Raw genomic sequence first — 20,611 nt, 5'->3', positions numbered from 1 at the left:
TAGGATCACAATGAACGTTTCCATTTACTTTGGATTATATGTTATTATAAATATTAACAAATAAGACTTAAAAAGGACACCTTCGGGTAGGCCAGACGAAAGTACAAAAATTGTGTGTGGGGCTGCAGTTTAAGGACGGTTTCTGCAGCCATCATATGGTAGCAAAAACGGTGTTAAGCAGTGCACGAGTCTGTGTCGACGACAGCCAGAGTCCATGCATCGGGAGGTTCTGTCGGTTGGGAAGGAACAAAGGCTGGACATGCGCGGGCCGGGAGGCGCAGTTCCTCGCTCTCGCCACTAGGGGTCAGGAGGTTACCGCTTCAGTGTTGGAAGACGGGCCCGTCAGGGATTGGCTAGTGGTGATGGTGGGTGGAGGGGAGACCAGGAAGGAAGGCGGTGGAGTAGGGTGGCGCGCATCGGGGAGACCCCCCGGTTACTGACACCTGCCTTTGGAATGACTTTTTTGGTGTCAAATTTCCCATTTTTGTGGGTCTAATGGATCAGAGGAAAGATGCCAGTTTGGGGTTAAAGGCAGAGCTTTGCAGCTTCTCAAAGAGCCTTTTCTTTAGCAGACGCATTCTGCAAGTGGTCTAGAACAGCGCCAGGGTTCTGTCCGTCTCTGGGGGCCCTTCTGTCGGAGCGCCCCATCCTCCACTTGGGCTGGCTGTGCAAAAGCCCCGCCTCCCAGCCTGCGGTCAGCTGGGACCATCTCTCAGGGCCCAGTCTACACTTGCACAGCCTGGAGCAGCAGTGGGCCCTGGGCTGGGTGCTAGGAGTCCGGTTTTCTTGTCCCAGCTGGGCCTGCTTCCCTCTGTATCTCACAGCCCCTTGTAGCTTTGCCATTCAGCATTTCCATGTCTTCACAGAAAGGCCATGAGTCTCTTGTCCGAGTGAGGCCCTCCAAAAGCAAAGAAGATACCCAGAGTTCACCCAGACACAAGGATTGTGAAAATTCAAGACAGTGCATGTAAAACTCTCAACACACATAAAGCCTTCTTAAAGATGGGAAAACCAACATTCCACGACCAGCAAAGTTTGCCAGGTACTGTGTGGGGTTCCCTGCAAACTGGGACCCAGGACTGGGATCCAGGTACTGGAGTCCTGGGTTCCTGCAAACTGGGAAAGGGCTGATGGGCACTTTGTGGGAGTCACATCATCACCCCAGGCCTCAGATGGTGGTGTGCTTTGTGTTTGCAGCAGCGGGTCCAACCTGTGTGTCCCTGTGAGCCCTGCTGCTGCTGTTGGTGTATGTGAGCAGCAGGCAGGGAATGGCGCCAGGCAGGCAGCCAGCAGGACCTCTCATGTGTGAGCCCAGCACCCCACGTCCCCTAAACGTGGTGTCCAGAGCCTGGGCTGGGAGTGGGGCAGGGGCTGTGGAGCCTGGCCGGCCCCTTGGGCAGGGTACTTTCCCTCTCTGGGCTGTTTCCCATCAGTGCCATGACGAGTCGAACACAGAAGCCCTTTGGTTATGCATTTGCTCATCCAGGGTTCCTGATGGCCCCTCGATAGGCAGGGAAAGTCTGGGGCTTCAGACCCAGGCCCCAAGCCTTCAACCCCCTTGGAGACTGACCCAGGATACAAACAGGCTTACTGGTCAGGGCGTCCCTCTGTCCGCTTTCCCAGAATCAAGGCTCTGGGCTGTTGCCAAGTATTCCTGACAGGGACAGCAGTGGCCACAGCAGGGCCAGGATGCATGGGCAACCACCTGAGGTCCCCCCACTACCCAGTCCCAAACCCTGAAGGTCAGGGGAGGCAGAGCAAGGGAAGAGGAGGGTGAGGACAAGGAGGAATTTTTGCTTTTCATGCAAAACAAGGGACCCTTTTCGGTCTTGACTGCAGTTGACCTGATGCTTCCTCTGGGAAGAACGAGAGGCAGGATCCATCCTCCAGACTCCTCAGGGGCACAGAGTGATCAGAGGTGGGCAAACTGGCTCTGAGGACTGAACCTGTGGCCACACTAACGCGATTCCCCACAGGCCTTCTGTCACTTCCCCCACAGTTGCTGGCCTGGCAGCCAGGGACAGGGAGGGAGTGGGGCTGGGTGCCATCCCTCCTGGGCCCCACTGCTGTCCTAACAAACCCTGCACCCCAGAGATTCCCTGGCCCAGTCACCCTTCTCTCCTCTGCAGGCCTTTGCCATTTCCACTGCCCGCACGGCCCTTCACCTTTGTCTGCCTGAACACCCACGACCCTTCCAGGCCTGGCTGCAGCATGACCTCCTCCACGAAGCCCTCCCTGCCCTCCCAGCAGAATCCAGAGCACTAGCAGGTAGGCCAGGCTGGCCTTGACAGTCCTCACTCCCCACTGTAATGATTTATTTCCTGCTCCCTGACTAGACCTGGAACTCTCTGAGGGCGGGCCCTGGGTTTCATTTGTCCCCAAGGGCTTGTGAAATCCTTGAGTGAAGCATTTTCCAAGTGCCCATGTTCATTGGGAGCTTCTGGGAACGTCACTAGATTCCTGGCTATCAGGTCAACTTTTTCCCACCTGCCCAGTAATGCCAGAGATGGACAGATGAAGTCAGAGTCCTGTCCCCAACCTCCTTCTCCCACACCCCTCCTAATGTCTCCCTCAGGAGTTCTCACTGACCCCATCAAGGCGCCCCTGCACTCCTGTTCTCTCAGCCTGGGTCCCCTGTGACTTACTGCTGACCTCTAGTAGGGTCCTCGCCTCCTTGACGGCCCCTTCCCTGTCGCTGGGGTGGGTGCCGAGGCCAAGCTCCTCTCCTCTCACCTCTGGCCCTATCAGGCCCCAGGGAGTGAAAGCAGGCCTGGCCCTCTGCCCTCGGTGTTCCTTGGAGTGGCTGGGCCCTCTATGGCCTCCAAGCGGGGGCTGCAGCGGTTCTGTGTCCGAACAGGTGTCCTGGATCTCCCCCAACGTGGGGGCTGAGGCCCTTGGTAGCAGCTGAGGAAGCCCAGGGCCAGGCCTGTGTTGGGCCAAGCGACAGGCAAGGACGGGTGTGGTGGCAGGTGGGGGCTGGTCAGTCGCTGAGCACGGCCCCAGGGAGTTCGTTGGTAAGTGTGTGCCAGCGTTCAATCCGCTTGTCTTTGTTTTTCAGGCAGTCAAACCAGTGCTTCAGGCGCTCGCCCTTGGCATTGATGCCCAGCACAACACCGCCTGCGGGAGGGGAGTGGAGGGGGCAGCCAGGGGCCTTGGGGCAGGAACTCCCACAGCCCATCCCTCCGGGGCCAGTGGTCCCCTCACCCCTCCCAGGTTCCACGCTCCAAGGCCAGACTCCTGACCTTGCCCACAGAGCTCTAAGGGTGGACAGTGGTCCCCCAGTCCCAGATCAGGGCCCAGGGATCCTGCCCTTCTACTCCCCAGGACCAGAGCAGTGCTGGGGCAGAGTGCAGGGGCACATGTTAGGGGCCGAGGGAAGGGAACAACAAAAGAGCAAGAAAGGGCCCGGGGAGCCTTCCTGTGCACACACCACCATGAATTGGGGGCCACGAGGGCTCAGAGTCCAGCCGAGGAGCTGACCAGCACCACCTCCCCCCGCCCCCCCCGTTCCACCTCAGACTCCTGTGCGACCCTGCAGGCCTCTTTCTGTCTCTGGGCTGGTCTCCGCCTCCGTCACATGGAGTCAGCCTGGATCAGGTCTGAAGCCCTTCATGGGTGGGGGCAGGTGGTCTATGGCCCCAGATCTCCCCAGAGGCGAGAATGGAAGGGCTACAGTCTGATTCAGGGCCACTGCCCTTCACTGAAGCCAGGACAGGTATGTGGCTGAATGGCAGTCTCGTCATGTCCTCTTACCAATGAAATCGTTGGATTTTCCAATATCGTAATCCCAAACAGTGACCTCCAGGGTCTTCTTGGCCAGGTCCCCATGCTTAATCTCGTAGCAGAACTCCTGGTGGCCAGAAGGGAGAGTCACGGCTAATGTCACGTGGCCAGGAGGGCTCAGGAGGGTGTGGTGAGGGCAGGGACTGAGGGGTGGGTGGGTGAGCGGCATGGCGGCCACTGCTTGATGGTGGCGATGTACATTCTCGGCCAGCTCGCCCACATGTGCCTGAGAGCCTGGCTGGGGTCCTGAGGTCCCCTCGGCCCAACCAGCTGCCCCTTTTGTCACGGAAGCCTCGCGCCTCAGCTCCCTGAGAGCCCCCTTACTCAAAGCAACTTGCGTTCCTCCGCCTTTCTGCACTTGACTTCTGCTGGTCTAGCTCTGCTGGCCACTCCCTGCTTCGTGGTGTCCTGTCTCCCAGTGGTTCCCATGGTGCTCTGGTGGGGGGTGCCCCTCTCACTCTCTGGACGTGTCTCGCCTGTCCGCCCTCGCGCTGCTGGGGCTCTGCCCGAGGTCCCTGTGCTGCTCGCCCTTCTCTCGCTCCTCGTCCCAATCACACCCACCCGGGGTGGCCCCCACTCCCTTGCACCTCACACTTCTGCTTGGGGGTCCCCCTTTCAACTCCACATCCAACAGGCCACAATCCTGGCAGTTCCATCCTCTGCAGATCTTTCTAGGCTGCCCCTCCTCTCTGTCTGCAGCACCAGGGCCTGGCTCAGCCTGGCCAGGGCCTCTCCCCTGCCGCCCAGGGTCGGGGGGGCTCTCCTGTCAGCCCCTTCCCACCCTCCCTTCCTGTCCTTCAAGCTGTGGCCCTTGAGAACCCAGTCCCTCCCAGTCCAGTCCCCTTGCCCTGAGAGAGAGGGAGACGACTTCTGTGGCTCCACCAGCCCTGTGTACCTCATTGAACTCAGGGTTCAGGGTCTTCTTCTTTACTGCCGTCTTATGTTTGGATTTCTTGTCCACATCTGGCTTCAGGTATCTGGAATTATAACCAGTGGATAGGCAGGCAAGAGGGTGGGGCGGCTGTGGGTACAGAGGGAGGCAGCAGGGCTTGGAAGAGCTTTTTGGCCTCAGAGGGAGATTCATGGCCCCCCGCTCGCCCTCATCACCAGAGCCCCCCAGCAGTACTCTGCGGCAGTGGGGGCGGTCGGCTGCAGCGGAAGAAGCAAGCGGTTCCTCCGTCGCCCAGACGCCCTTTCACAATCCCTTTCCTGGAACTTACTTACTGCGGAGCCCCTCAGTCCCTCTAGCGAAGAGGGCTTTCCTCTGTTCAGCAAGCCTGGTGTCCACAGAGCTCACATTTCTCACCAGAACACCATTTGAGTGGTGTTTGTCCCTTGTTAGAACTTATCTTTATTTTTTAGAATAGATTTATGAGGATCTATACATTTCATCTTTCTAAAGCATAAAGCATAAAGCACAGCGGTTTCTAGTACATTCCAGGAGTTGTGCAACCCTGGCTGCTGCCTCCCTGGAGCGCTGAGGAAGGAGAGAGGCCTCCCGGGCCATGACCGACGCCCCCAGGGGAGAGGGAAGCCTGGCCTGAGGGTTGGCTCCCCCGCTGGCATGAGCTCCTTGGAGTCTGACGTCTCCCCGTGAGGCTCAGGGGGGCAGAGGGAACTGTGCAAGGCCCTGCAGCTGCTGGGCGTGGGGCTGGCCTTCAGAAGCCAGGACAGGAGGCTCCGGACCTCCCCTTTGCAGAACTGCTCAGCCTGTCCTTGCACAGAGGATTGAGTGACAATTGCTAAGCCCCTGCCCCGGGTACCCCGGGCTGGGGGGAGGACTGCATCTGTCTCACCCACCCCTAGCTTCCTGGCACTCATCCCAGTGCCCGGCACCGGGTAGGTCAGTAAACACCTGTTGGACACGTCACTGAATTCCTGGAAGTGAAATTACCCATCCAAAGCCATGCACCTGCCAAGTTCCTCCTTCCTTTCGCCAACTGGTCCTCCAGAAAGGCCATCCAGTTGACTTTCGATGCCCTTGACACAGCCGAGCACCATCACCTTAAAAACCCTTGCTGGGCAGGGCTGTCACTCAGAACTGAAGGGCAGACACAGAGCTTCCCAGACAAGCAAAAACTAAAGGAGTTCATCAGCACCCAACCAGTACTATACGAGCTGTTAAAGGGGCTTATCTAAGGAAAAGAAGATCGAACTATGAAGAATAAAATGGCGATAAATACATATCTACCAACAACTGAATCTAAAAAACCAAACAAGAAGAACAGAGACAGAATCATGGATATGGAGATCGTTTTGATGGTTTCCAGATGAGAGGGCAGAGGGAGAGAATGGGTAAAGAGGTGAGGGGGATTACAAAGTACAAACAGGTAGTTACAGAGCAGCCATGGGGATGTGAAGGACAGTACAGGAAATGGAGAAGCCAGAGAACTTATACGCATGACCCATGGACGTAAACAATGGTGTGGAAATTGCCTGAGGGAGTGGGGGATGCTGGGTGGAGCGGGGCAAAGAGGGAAAAATTGAGACAGCTGTAAGAGCATAATTAATAAAATATAATACAAAAAAAAAATCCTTGCTGGGGACATCAGGATCATGGCCGAGCGAGAGGATGTCTTTGTTTCTTCCCTTAAATTAGTAACAAGTTGGACAGCTGTCACTCAACAAAGAATCCCCTACTTGACACACAAACATGCGTGAAAGCTTCATGCATCAGAACCTCTGACGGTGGGCACAGCAGAATGGACAGGGGAGGTGGCATCATCAGGTGAAGTCAGGGGCAGTGGCCGTAGAGGCCGTGTGGCACCCACCGTGGCTCCGGAGTGTGGCAGTGGAGGGGAGTTGGGCTACAGCCCCACACGTGGCCTGGAGTGTGAGGGGGTGGAGGCAGTGCCCCCCAGGGAACATGTATGGCCCTGCCCGCATCCTGTCGCGGTGGACCCCAGCAGGGGTGGCTGGGGAGCCTTAGACAGCACAGCAGTGTTGACAGCATTGCCAGCAGGGACTGGAAATGCTGTCACAGAGGAAGACAGTCCGTGTTCACGGGTTGGAAGAATTAACATGATGAAAGTGGCCACATTACCTAAAGCAATCTACAGGTTTAATGCAATCCCTATGGAAATCCCAATGGCACTTTTCAAAGAAATAGAACAAAAATTCTTCAAACCCACAAAAGACCCTGAATAGCCAAAGCAATCCCGAGAAAAACGAATAAAGCCAGAGGTATCACACTACCTGAATTCAAACCAATCTACAAAGCTACAGTAATCAAAACAGTACAGTCCTGGCAGAAAAATGATACACAGACCAATGGAGCAGAACTGAGAGCCCAGGAATAAAGTCACACAGATATGGGCAACTAATTTTTGAAAAAGTAGCCACAAACACACAAAGGAAAGTCTCTTCAATAAATGAAAAACATTCAGTTGAAAAAACTGGAAACTCACATGCAAAGGAATGAAACTAGTTGTATCTGATACCATACATGAAAAGTAATACAAAATGGATTAAAGACTTGAATATAAAACCTGAAACAATAAAATACATGGAAGAAAACACAGGTGCTAACCTTACGGACCTTGGTCTCAGAGGGGTTTTGTGAACTTGACCCCAAAGGAGAGGGAAGTAAAAGCAAAAATGAACAAACGGGACCATATCCAACCAAAAACATCTGCACAGCAAAGAACCCATCAACAAAACCAAACGGCGACCAGCTGAACGGGAGAAGGTATTTGCAGACGATCCCCCCCTCGCCCCGAGAATGGGCTAATATCTAAAATACATAAAGAGCTCACACAATTCAATAAAAAAACACTCAGATTAAAAAATGGGCAGAGGATCTGAATAGACATTTTTCCAAGGAAGACACACAGATGTATTTTCATGCTCAACGTCACTATCAGAAAATGAAAATGAAAACCACGGGAGACACCACCCGCCCCGTTGGAGCGGCCGTCATCAACAAGCCGACCAACGTTTTGGGAGGATGTAGAGGAGAGGGAACCGGTGTGCGCTGCTGCTGCTGGTGCTGCTGCGACTGTAAGTGGTGCAGCCTCTGCGACAGTAGTGCGGAGGCTCCTCCACAATCAAAGACGAAGCTGCCACACGGCCCAGCAACCCCTCTTCTGGGCATCCGCCCCCCAAATTGAAAACGAGCATCCGTAAGGATGCATATCCCATGTGCACTGCAGTGTTATATACAAAAGCCAAGGCATGGAAACAACCTAAATGGCCTTTGGTGGATGATTGGATAAAGCATATTTGATATAAAGGTATATATGTGGCCCTGGCTGGTGTAGCTCAGTGGATTGAGCGCGGGCCTGGGAACCAAACCGTGGTTCGATTCCCAGTCAGAGCACATGCCTGGGTTGCAGGCCAGTTCCCAGCAGGGGACTCATGAGAGGCAACCATACATTGATATTTCTCTCCTTCTCTCCTTCCCTTCTCCTCTGAAGATAAATAAGTAAAATCTTTTTTTAAAAAGGTGTATATGTGTGTATATACACATATATGTGTGTACACACACACATATATAATGGAATACTACTCAGCCACAAAAGAGAAAAGGTGAAATATCACCGTTTGTGACAACATGGAAGGCTATTGCGAGTACTGTGCTGAGTGAAATGAGTCATAAGATAAAAGACAAGAACGGTATGATTTCACTCATATGTGGGAAAGAAAACAGAAAGCAACAAATGAACAAACAAAACAAACTCATAGATACAACAGAATGGTGGATATCAAGGGGAAGGGGGTTAAATTACAAGGTGACGGAAGGCAAGGAGACGATACTTCAGGTGGGGAGCACGCAACAGAGTATACGTACCATGTTATAAAGTCGTACACCCGAGATGTGTATAATGTTACTAACCAGAGTTACTCCAGTAAACTTAACAATAAAAATTCCTTGCTAGTTTGAAAGGCAGAAAGTGCTACCTCACTGTTGCTTTACTTTGCACGTATTAGTTTTGGGGTTGTGATTTTTATTGCATAAATAATACTGGTTCATTATTGAAACTCTACAAAATACGTGTTGATAAAAGCTGGGGGTGGGGGAAAGAAATGAAGACGTGTGTCCACACACACCCCTGTCCTCTGGCAGCATCACACAATCACCCCCAAACAGGAAACAAACCGCAGGCCCTTCAGTGGGTGAACCGATGCACCACTGCGGGGGCCTGGCTGATGGACGGCTGTGAGACAAGGAAGACTGAGCTGCCGGCCCTTGCGCCTACCTGGCTGTCTCCAAGGCACTGTGCCACGTCAAAGAAGCTAGATTCAAGAGCTGGCGCATTGCACGATAGCCTCAATGGGAAATGCTGGAAACAGAAAAACTACTGGGACAGAAAACATGCCAGTGGTTGCCTGGGGCTGGGGAAACTCAGAGAGCAGCATTCTATGTCTTGGCTGTGGTGGTGGGTCATGCTTGCTGTGTATGAAGTATTCTTCCATACACCTGATTTTTGAAGCTGGGGCTTCCCTGAAATGCCCTGCCTAGGCAGGGCGAATGTCTTCAGCTCCTTACAAGCTTCCATACACTTGTTTGACCTTTCAGGTGTTGATTGGTGCTTCGTTTTCTGACTTGTCTTCTGCCTCTTTGCTTTGGGTGTGAGGAGAAAGGCCAGGGGAGCCCCACCCAATGGGTGCATCACCCACCCTCCCTTTGGGAGTCCCCTGAAGGATAGCTGTTCCAGGATCCCCACGTCCTCAATGCTGAATGGCCAGTGTCTACCTAGTGACCCCTCCATGGGTTCCCCTGGTGGCCACCAGCCTCAGGGCCTCTAGCACAAACAGCTCCCCTAGGGGTTGTCCTCTGTCCTGCCTCCAGCCCACGCTGTCCCCTCTGCCTGGAGCTCCCCGCCATCTCACCTCCGCATTCCAGTGAGCCCTGGAGTACTACCTGCGTGAGCCAGGAGTGGGCCTGGCAAAGCCCCAGAGCCTGGCCACTCACTGGTCTCTGCCCCTCCCTGGCTCTCAGGACCCCCTCCTGCACTGGCCGGCAGGACTCGTGAGTCACCCGAGCTCCCTCAGTCGCCCAGGTGCAGTGAGGAGACAGTGAGCGCAGTGAGAGCGCGGGGTCCCGGGAGGGTCGGGTGAGGCCCGCACACCGCAGTTCCTCAGCACACGGCAGTGATGGGTGTTACCGGCGTGGTGCCCGTGCTGTCTGTCCCTCATACTCCAAAAAGCTGGATCGGGGGTCAATTTCAGCCTGGGGAAACCGAGGAATGTGTCATCCGGGACGAGGTGTAGAAAGATGAGGGTGCTGACAAAAGGCCTTGGTCCATCTAGCTCTGCACCTACACCTGGCGCTTCCCTGGCCGAATCTCAGTTCACAGGTGCCCTCTCGGGGCACAGGTCCCAGCCCGGGGGCGCTCTGCTCCAACTCTGTTATATCAGGTGAGACCTTGCTTTCTGGAGAACCCAGCAGAGGACCCTGGAGTTCCTGCCAACCTGGCAAGTGGCCCCCGAGCCTGACTTGAAAACATCACAGCGTTTGCTTCAGACTGAACTCCAGCATTACCGGTACAGGTGGTCGCGCCCTGCTCCCCTTTCCAGTCCCTTCCCCTTCTCTCCTCCTCAGACGGCCCCTGGGGCCGGGCCGGGGCTGGGGCTGATGTGACTCAGTTGGAGTGCTGTCCTGTGAACCGAAAGGTTGCTGGTTCGATTCCCAGTCAGGGCAAATGCCTGGGTTTTGGGTTCGATCTCCAGTCAGGGTGTGTTCAAGAGGAAACCGATTGACATTCCTCCCCCTCTCTCCCCCCCTCTTCCCCCATCTCTAAAATCAACGAGCATGTCCTCAGGTGAGAGGGAAAAAATGTAAAAACTGAGGACTTCTGGCCAAGATGGAGGTGTAGGTGGAAACACTGTGCCCCCTCCCACAACTAAATTTAAAGACAGTGAAGTTTTAGAAACAAAAATGCAGCCAAAACAGTGAAAATTGAACTCTACGGAAGTCCGACAACAAGGACCACTCAGCCAGACTGGTAAGAGGGGCGGAGTCAGCAGCGGAGTGGGGTTGGGCAGGAATGATCGGTCCATCCTACCCACCCTGGAGCAGAGGCGGAGGTGGTTGGTGCATCCCAGGTGTGGGGTGGTGATGGGCGAACCCAGTGAGGGCACAGGGTGGCTGGCTGACAGCGGTCACACATTTGCAAGCAGATAAACCAAGCGAAGGAGCGAACAGTGAGACAGACCACTCAGGCTAGGGCCCCAGCGACGGGAATTAGAGCCTGAAAGCACCAACTGGAAAGACTCTCTCAGGGTTGAGGGGCTGGGAGAGGCTCCCAGGCTCACAGAGAGTTCGTTGGAGAGACCCACAGGGTCCTGGAGAGTACATAAGCCCACACACCTGGGAACCAGCACCAGAGGGGCCCAATTTACTTGTGAGAAGCCGCAGAGGGGACAGAAATCTGAGAGAGAGCAGAGCAGAGCAAAGCGCCATTTTTTTCCCTCTCTGACCCCGCCCCCACATACAGCGTCACAACCCAGATACTGGGTCACCTGGCCCTGGTGAACACCTAAGGCTACACCCCTCACACATAACAGGTGCGAACAGACCAAACATTATGACTCAAGAACAGCTCAAAGCCCCAGAGCCTATAATTCTAAGTGACCAAGAAATAGCAAACCTTTCAGATGCACAGTTCAAAACACTGGTCATCAGGATGCTCACAGAATTGGTTTATTTTAGCTACAAATTAGAGGAACATGTAAAGGCTAAACTGATTGAAATGAAGGGAAATGCACAGGAAACCAATAGTGATGGAAAGGAAACTGGGACTCAAATCAAGGGAGTGGACCACAAGGAAGAAAGACAACCAAACAGAAAAGAAGGAAGAAACAAGAATTCAAAAAAAATGAGGAGAGGTTTAGGAACCTCCAGGACATCTTTAAACATTCCAACATCTGAATTATAGGGGTACCAGAAGGGGAAGAGGGACAGCCACCAGTGGAAAACTTATTTGAACAAATAATAAAGAAGAACTTCCCCAGGCTGGCAAAGGAAATAGACTTCCAGGACATCCAGAGAGCTCAGAGAGTCCCAAACAAGTTGGACCCAAGAAGGAACACACCAAGGCACATCATAATTACATTAGCCAAGATGAAAATGAAGGAGAGAATTCTAGAAGCAGCAAGAGATAAGGGGACAGTCACCCACAAAGGAGTGCCCATCAGACTGTCAGCGGATTTCTCAAAAGAGACTTTACAGGCAAGAAGGGGCTGGAAAGAAGTATTCCAAGTCATGAAATCCAAAGACCTACATCCAAGACTGCTCTATCCAGCAAAGCTTTCATTTAGAATGGAAGGGCAGGTAAAGTGCTTCTCAGATAAGGTCAAATTCAAGGAGTTCATCACCACCAAGCCCTTATTATATGAAATGTTAAAGGGACTTATCTAAGAAAAGGAAGATAAAAAATATGAACAGTGAGAGGACAGCAAACTCACAGTTATTAACAACCACACCTAAAACAAAAGCAAACTAAGAGGACAGCTAGATCAGGAGCAGAATCATAGAAATGGAGATCACATGGAGGGTTAGCAACAGGGGAGTGGGAGGAGGAGAAGGGGAGAAGGTACAGAGAATAAGTAGCATAGACGGTAAGTAGAAAATAGACAGGAGGAGGGCAAGAATAGTATGGGAAATGTAGAATCTAAAGAACTTGTGACACATGGACATGAACAAAAGGGGGGAGTGGTGGGGGAGGGGTGTGCAGGGGAATGAAGGGGGGGAATGGGACGACTGTAATGGCATAATCAATAAAATATATTTTAAAAATGTAAAAAATGGCCAGAAATGGCATGACACTGCGCACACCTTTCTGCGGTTTGCTTTTGGGCTGAGTGTGTTTGGACAGCTGTCCACGCTAACCCTTCTAGTCCCAAGCATTTGTTTTTAACTGCAGGGTGCCACTCTATGCTTACGCCGCATGCTGTGAAGCGGTGCCTCAGCTGCGATGCTCGATGCTCGGCTTTGGCAGGCTCTCACTGTGAGGAGCAGGGCTGCAGTAACAGCCTCCACCAGGCGTGGGTTTCTGGGGTACAAAGAAGGAAATGACGCAGCCATGGGCGCAACCACTTCCTACTTGACTGGAATTCCTGACTTTCCCACCAGGGGTCCCAGAGTGTCCTGTCTGTCTTCTGACTGGTCACAGCACTTCCCCGCTCAGGGATCTCTGATCCACGGGACATCATGTTTTACTAATGGTTGATGTTAGGGCTCAATTCCTTGTTTTTTTATGTGAAAAATGAGTAGTCCCTGGCCTTCCCCAGGGGTCCTGGTCAGCGCCCCATTATACCTGGGTGCTGCCCCTGGAGCCTGGTGGCATCGGATTTGAAAACAGTCACAGCTTCCCTGAGATGTAATTCACGCGCTGTGCAAGGCGCCCTGCTCAAGTGCACACAATATGACGGGTTCCAGGCCGTTCCCAGAGTGGCGCAGCCATTGCCTCAGTCCTGCAATGCTCCCAGCCCCCGTCACCGGGGTCATCCCCATCTCCCCCAACCACCCCGGCCCTTGGCAACTACCCATCTGCTTTCTGTTGCTGCGGATTTGCCTGCTCTAGACACACCGTATAAATGGAGCTGTGCCGCATGTGGCCTTTGCGACCGGCTTCTTTCGCTTAGCATTGCGTTTATAAGGTTCATCCGTGCTGCAGTGTGAATCAGCGTTTCACTCCTCCTCACGGCCAAGCGAGGTCCCACCGTGTGAGTAGGCCACGTCTCGTTAGTTCAGCAGTTGGCGGACATTTAGGCTGTTCCCACTCTTGTCTGTGCGGACGATGCTGCTGTGAACGTTCACGTACACGACTTTGCAGGGACACTGTTTTCCGTTCTCCGGGGTGCACGCCGAGCGGTGGGCTGGCTGGGTTGTGCAGTAACTCCAGGTCTAACCTTTTGAGCAACTGCCAGACTGTTTTCCAAAGTGCTCCATTTCTGTCATCTCATTTAAAAAATGACAGAAATATGACAGTGACCAGTGGGAAGGGGGCCGCAGAGTTGTGCTGTGTGGCAGCACGGGCCTCCCCATGGCCTCTGTCAACGGCCCTCGGGCCAGGCCAGGCCCAACCCCTCTGCTCCTGCGTGAAGAGGAGCACCTCCTCTCCGCTGAGCCCAATGCCTCCCCATGTCCAGCCTCCGGGACGGCCTCACTGTGAACGCAGACTAATGTCCACCTTGGGTGGTGGGCGGCCCAAAGCACCGATGGCGGTCACTGGGACGCCTGCTTCACCCATCCCTACCTGAAGGGCTACAGCTCCTGCCTGCACCTCAGAGCTAGCATCACAGCCTCTCTGGACACAGGTTTATGACTCAGGGGCCCAGGTCACCTTGCACAGCCCCTGAGTTAGTGTCTCCCCAGTGCCACCATGAGCCCCGGCTGGTAGGGCTGGGTGGGCCCTCAGGTCCACTGTGGAGTTCCTTCACCTGATCTCCTGGCCTCTTGGCACGGGCTGCCCCCTCCTGCAATCTGCCCCTCCTGGGCCATGTGGTCATGGGGAAGCCTAAGTGGGGCATCAGGAGATAACTACTCTATGTGACCCTGGGAAGCCATTCAACTTCCACAGGCCTGTTTCCTCATCTGTGAAGTGGGGCTGGGTAGACTTAACCCGTGGAGTTGCCAGAGGAGAATAGAAGGAACTCAGCCTCTGGCACTGTGCCCACCGTGCTTCAGGTGCGCTCTCTGTGCTGGCCCCACAAACTACTGACCTTGTCGCATGGGCCTCCTGTCCCCTGAGATAACTGGAGAAGGACATGGCTGGCTGGGCTGAACACTCACGTTTTCACATAGGGATCCGAGTAGCCATTGGCGTCCATGGCGGCCAGGTGTGCGCAGCGCACAATGCCGACCAGCAGGCCCTGCTTCTGCGAGCTGTACTTGAGGGAGATGAGGATGCGGCCCCGCTCCTCCAGGGACTTGTCTTCCGTTTTGTCCACCTGTGGGGAGGGCAGTCACTGGGCTGTGCTGTCCTACTCCCATCCCTCCCCTCAGCTATGGGCCACCAAGGCCATCCACGGGCCCAGCACAAATGGAGCAGGTGCTTCCTGGAGTCTCTCAGGGTTCAGGGGTGTCCCCCTTGGGGAGAACATGGAAGGCAAAGCTTTGACACATTCCCAAGCCCAGGGAGAGCCGGGAGGCCGGTGGAGGCCACGCAGGCCTGTGCCCACTTCTGGGATCAGACCTCAGCTCTGGGCTGCACTGTTTGGCTTCCCCACCACTGCCAGCCCAACGCTTCTCCATTCCTCACTCTCTTGAGGTCAGCCATTCCCACTTTCTGGCTGCTGCTCACATGGACCCCTCTCCTGCACCCTCTATCCACCCAGATGCACCCAGCTGGAGCCCCAGGGCTCCCAAGGGTCCCTCTGCCGGGCTCCTCCCCCATAGAGCCTCAGCCATGGCCCTTTGCCCACAACTGTACTCTGCCAATGGCTAAAGGGAGGCCCCACACGGACCCTCATCGGCAGGGGCGATGCCCACACTTCCTTGGAGATGGGGCTCCTGGGTAGTGAAGGAAGGACCACCTTCTCCAACTCCCATGCCCAGAGCAGACGTGGCTAAGTGATCACAGCACGNTGCACCCTCTATCCACCCAGATGCACCCAGCTGGAGCCCCAGGGCTCCCAAGGGTCCCTCTGCCGGGCTCCTCCCCCATAGAGCCTCAGCCATGGCCCTTTGCCCACAACTGTACTCTGCCAATGGCTAAAGGGAGGCCCCACACGGACCCTCATTGGCAGGGGCGACGCCCACACTTCCTTGGAGATGGGGCTCCTGGGTAGTGAAGGAAGGACCACCTTCTCCAACTCCCATGCCCAGAGCAGACGTGGCTAAGTGATCACAGCACCCCGAGCTCAAATGCAGCCTCAGCATCCTTCTCAACCGTGTTCAGGCAGCCTGGGGGTGTGCACCCGACCAGGCAGTGTGAGTTAACTGTCTGCCCCTCTGGCCTTGGGCCTCACTAACCCACAGCTCTTGTGCTAGTTTGTGTGATGTGTGAAAATTAAACAAAATAAATGAGCACGGATATTTTCATTTATTTTTGGGGAGAGTCATATAAGTGCTTTGGGTCATTTCATATGAGGCCCATTAAACTGGTTTATTGCTCAATATTTACTGAGAACAGATCAGTTCTCAGATGATGTCAAATCTAACATGTAACATTGAAATGTGTTTTCACCGCCAGAGCGGTCCATTCCCACGGTGACCTCGTGTCCCTGAAACCAGACTAACGAGCCCCTAGCGGAACCCCAGCCATGCCCCGAGTACAGGTGCACGCACTCTCTCACCCATCCATACACACAAACACACCCTCACACATGCAGTCCACACACTCCAGTGCGCCCACATGTGTACACTCATGCACATGTAGGTACGCACTCACACACACGCACAGTGCTCTCATACACACCTCACACGCGCACCCCCGCACGCAGGTGCTTCTTTATGCTGAGGATCAAATCCCAGGCACACAAGTACAGTAGGAGTTGATGTTGCCTTTTATACGTGACGTAGATCATTTGGGAAAACTGGGTTACCTGTGGTTAGTGACTAATAATAAAACAAAAAAGGTCATGCCCATCATACAGATGTCTGTGAGTGGGAGAGAACATGACAAGGGAATAACATTTGATCAGGTTATGCAAGAACACAGAGTGGGACTCTGGCAGGGATCTCTGGCCTCCGGGCCACTTGTTCCCAGGGCCTGACCATCTGTCCCAGGGCTCAGGACCCGCACGTGGGGCACAGCCACTGGGCTCTGTCCTCCCTCACTTTCCCCTTGCCCAGGCCTTTGGGGGCACTGTTCCCAGAAGGGAATTGTACCCTGGGCACTGGGCTGTCAGAAGGTCATGGTTTCTTAGGACCCTAGGGCCTCCTGGCCAAACCCCACAGCCCTGGAACTGGACGAAGGTGAGGCCTCAGCCAGAGGGGAGGGCTGAGAGACAACAGGACCAAGGCTCTGGGAGGGCTCAGCTGTTGCAGCCGGCCAGGGGGCAGAATTGGCTGTGACATTTTCAAACAATTGCAATTTCTAGGAAAGAATTATTTTGTCTCACAGGCACCTCATGCCTAACATAGTCCAGTTGAGTTCCCGTGTCCCCAGCTGCTCCTCCCAAGGTCCTCTGCATCCCAGTTAATGACTCTCACCTCCAGGAGCCACGGCCCCCAGGCGCAGGGTCGCAGATGTGCCTAGGCACACTCACCCAGGCACTGCCGCACCTGCCCGGCCCGCCCCAGGCTCTCCTCCTCCTCACTGCTCTCCCTGCTCCCGCCCTCCTCTCTGCCGTTCTGAGCCCAGGGGCCCTGGTAAGATGTAGTTGGCTGCCCTAGCCCTCACCTAGCCCATCTCACTCAGGGTGCAGGCCTGAGTCCTTCCCAGCTTCCCTACCCCCAACCTCTGTTCTCAACTCCTAGGACACCCTCCCCTCTTTTTCTCCACTGCACAGAGTGGGCTTCTTGCCTGTGCCTCCAGCAGGCCGGGCACTTGTCATACAGAGCTTTGCACCTGCTGTTGCCTCTGCCTGGAATACTCCACTTTGGGGAGTCTGTCTCCCTGCCCCACATTTAAACCCTCAGCCCCTCCCGTGCTGTCCTTCTTGGCCTTGATCACTGTGACACAGGATCCAAATGAGTGACGGTAACCCATTTGGGGTCTGTCTCCTGCTCAAGTTCTATGGGGGCGGGGATTTGTCTCCCCAGCACCTGCAGCCGTGCCAGGCACAGAGAAGGTGCTCAATAAACGCGGCTGGCCCTGAGCTCCGGCAGGGAAGGCCCACTCACCGGCAGCTGCTTCTCCAGGCAGATGCTGAACGTCTTGGTGTGGTTGGACTTCAGCTTCTTCAGGGGCACTCGCGTCTCCCCGATGAACTCATTGTGGCGGAATTTGTCCTCATCGCACACGGAGATCCTGGAGGGCAAGGGCACAGCCAGCTCTCAGACACACCGGGCAGTCGGGGGGTGGGGTGGGGGATGGCTCATGGTGGGTGAGGGGTGGATAGGGCTGGGGTAGGCACGGGCGGGGGGAGCCCCTGCCTGGGGCCCTCACCCACCGCAGGGTCTTCCGAATCATGTCTTCATCTGTGATTCCGTAGTAAGTGAGGGTCTCGTTCCACGTGGGGTTCAGAGTGTTTCGAAGGGTTTTTGTTCTGAGCTTATTCGCCTGGAGAGAGCAGAAAGGATCCCATGAGCATGGAGGACGGCAGGGCGTGGGCAGAATAATGGCCCCTGAAGAAGACCACGCCCTCACCCCCCAATCTGTGAGTTAAAAGGAATTAAGGTCCTTAACCAGTTGCCTTTAAAACAGAGGGATTAAAATAAAATTAAAAAACAATTACTATTAAAAAAAAGAAATCGCCGCAACCTTGTACACTGCCCCCCCAGCCAATGTGCTCCTATTAAAACCACCCTCCCCGATACCCTCTAAGAACCCCCCCGCCTCCCTCTGTCTCGTTGTACCTGCCGTGGGCTGCCACGGGCTGCAAGTCCCAGACTGCAATTCTGCTATTCCCAAATAAACCCATTTACTGCTTGGTAAATAAATAAATAAATAACTAAATAAAACAGGGGGACTATCTGGGCGATCTGGGTGGGCCCAGGGCAATCACCAGGTCCTTGAAGGCGGAGGAGGAGAGGAGAGCGGGTGGGAGCTGGGAGGAAGGAAGCGGGGAGAGGCACTCTGTTGAAGATGGGAGATGGGCGGCCTCTGTCCACTGGAGAGGCATAGGCCACGGCTCCTCCCACAGAGCGTCCCCTCCTCCGGAACGGACCGCAGCCTCAGACACTTGGGTTTAGCCCAGTGGGGGCTATGTCAGACTTCTAAGCTACAGAACTGGAAGGTAAGAAGTTTGTGTGGTTGGTGGTACAAGCTGTTCCTGCAGACCTAGGGGCCTCAGACAGGAGGCTCCCTGCCCCGGGGTGTGCATGGGGTGTGTGTGTATGAAGGTGGTGTGTGTGTGTGTGTGTGGAGGTATGTGTGTGTGTGTGTGGAGGTGGGGTGTGTGTGTGTGTGAAGGTGGTGTGTGTGGGTAGGTGTATACGAAGGTGGTATATGTATGGGGGTGTATGTGGAGGTAGTGTGTATGTGTGTGTGGATATAGTATGTGTGGGGAAGTATGTGGAGGTGGTGGATGTGTGGGTGTGTGTGGAGGTGGTGTGTGGATATAGTATGTGTGGGGAAGTATGTGGAGGTGGTGGATGTGGGGGTGTGTGTGGAGGTAGGGTGTGTGTATGTGGAGGTGGTATGTGTGTGGGTGTGTGTGGAGGTGGTGTGTGTATGTGGAGGTGGTATGTGTGTGGGTATGTGTGGAGGTGGTGTGTGTGTGTAGAGGTGGTGTGTGTGGGGGGAGGTGGTATGTGTGGGGGGAGGTGTGTGGAGGTGGTATGCATGTGGGAGTGTGTGTGTGGGAGTGTGTGTGTGGCTGTGGTGTGTGTGTGTGTGGAGGTTGTGTGTGTGGGGTGGGTTCTGCAGAAGATTGGGGCTGGGTGGGGGACTGCTGGGAAGCCTGTTGGGCTGGACTGTCTCCCTCACACCTCCTTGCCTTTATTCGGGTTGTGCCCTCAGGCTGGAATGTCACCCTCCCTAGAGATGTCCGTGNATGGGGTGTGTGTGTATGAAGGTGGTGTGTGTGTGTGTGTGTGTGGAGGTTGTGTGTGTGGGGTGGGTTCTGCAGAAGATTGGGGCTGGGTGGGGGACTGCTGGGAAGCCTGTTGGGCTGGACTGTCTCCCTCACACCTCCTTGCCTTTATTCGGGTTGTGCCCTCAGGCTGGAATGTCACCCTCCCTAGAGATGTCCGTGGGGTGGCCTGCCCAGGCTGCCACGGCACCTCCACACCTTCCTCTGTGCTTCTGCGGATCTGGGTTCTGCCATACCAGGTCCAGGCTGGGGTCAGATGGGCCTGGGTTCAAAGCCCAGCTCCAGCCCACACAGAAGCTCAGTGGAACTCAGTGCCTTGCCGCCCTCTGTGCCAGGCTCCCCACCGTGAGAAAGGAACACAATGGCAGCTCTCTTCCAGCACTGCTTTCAGGGAACTGCCTCAGCAGGAGACTTTGTAAAATGCCCATTTGGAAAATCCTGTGAGGGTCCCCACAACTCAGCCTCCAGGCACTGCCATTCTAGGTCCCAGGAGTCTAGGGACTATAGTCCCTGAGCTCCTGAGTGGGGCACGTCCCCCGGTCCCAAGGCCTTCAGCCCGGCACGTTCCAAGGGCAGCAGGACGATGTGGAGCCCTAATGTAGAGCCCAGCAGCGGGGAGCCCAGCACTGCAGGGCCACCGTCATTCCCCTACGGCCCTGCCCTCCCAGACTTTGGGTGGTTCTGGGTGGGGGTGAGCCTCAGCCCTGCACCCTGGTCCGAGGGTTTGAGCCTCAGCGTCGGCTCAGGCCCCACAGCCCGTGGCTACTCAGCTGTGGGCAGGATGCCTAGCTGGCCCAGGAGAGTCCCTCAGCGGCCAGGGAGGCGCTCTGCCCAGAGGGCGCTCCCATGACTGGCTCTTCCTCCCTTTCAGGCCACTTGAGGGCCCAGAAGGGATTCCCTCACTCTTGGCTTCAGAGAAAGGGGCCAGGACAAGGACACCAGTCGCAGGGCTGTGCTGCTCATACTCCCGTGTCCTGTGTCCCGTGGGCTCCTGCGTTCTCACTGGTCTCCACTAGAAACAAAACTGCTGGTTGGTAGTTGAGTCCCCCCTTGACACGGAGTCTGCACAGCTCACCCCTTGAGATGTCTGTGGGCCCCAGGGCAGGGGCAAGACCCAAATCTGAAAAGCGGACGTGACCTTCCCTCCATGAAATGTAAAAGGAAACGACACGGAGCTGTAAGGCACATGAGAGGAAGTCTGTGAAGAGTTGATCTTCCAGGGCTGTTGCCTTGGTGCTTC

The 20,611-nt window shown here is 55.0% G+C and overlaps 1 protein-coding gene across 4 annotated transcripts in view; it reads right to left on the bottom strand.

Moving 5' to 3' along the window:
- DOC2B (double C2 domain beta) overlaps positions 1 to 20,611 on the bottom strand; it is a 33,003-nt gene continuing 12,392 nt past the window's right edge. For 2 of the 4 annotated variants that reach the window (XM_037070296.1, XM_037070297.1), the window contains 6 exons: positions 17,788 to 17,897; positions 17,519 to 17,645; positions 14,522 to 14,679; positions 4,679 to 4,760; positions 3,754 to 3,850; positions 1 to 3,117 (listed from right to left, as the gene is read on the bottom strand). In XM_037070296.1, the coding sequence (XP_036926191.1) occupies positions 2,981 to 3,117; positions 3,754 to 3,850; positions 4,679 to 4,760; positions 14,522 to 14,679; positions 17,519 to 17,645; positions 17,788 to 17,897 (711 nt within the window). In that variant the 3' untranslated portion in view covers positions 1 to 2,980. The remainder of the gene's footprint in view (positions 3,118 to 3,753; positions 3,851 to 4,678; positions 4,761 to 14,521; positions 14,680 to 17,518; positions 17,646 to 17,787; positions 17,898 to 20,611) is intronic. The other 2 variants (XR_005070017.1, XR_005070018.1) reach the window with 2 other exon arrangements.

Source organism: Sturnira hondurensis, unplaced genomic scaffold (genome assembly GCF_014824575.4).
Source record: "Sturnira hondurensis isolate 20B ecotype Veracruz unplaced genomic scaffold, ASM1482457v3 Scaffold0018728, whole genome shotgun sequence".
In the NCBI taxonomy this organism is placed as follows: Eukaryota; Metazoa; Chordata; class Mammalia; order Chiroptera; family Phyllostomidae; genus Sturnira; species Sturnira hondurensis.
This window is presented reverse-complemented; position numbering and strand designations above follow the sequence as displayed.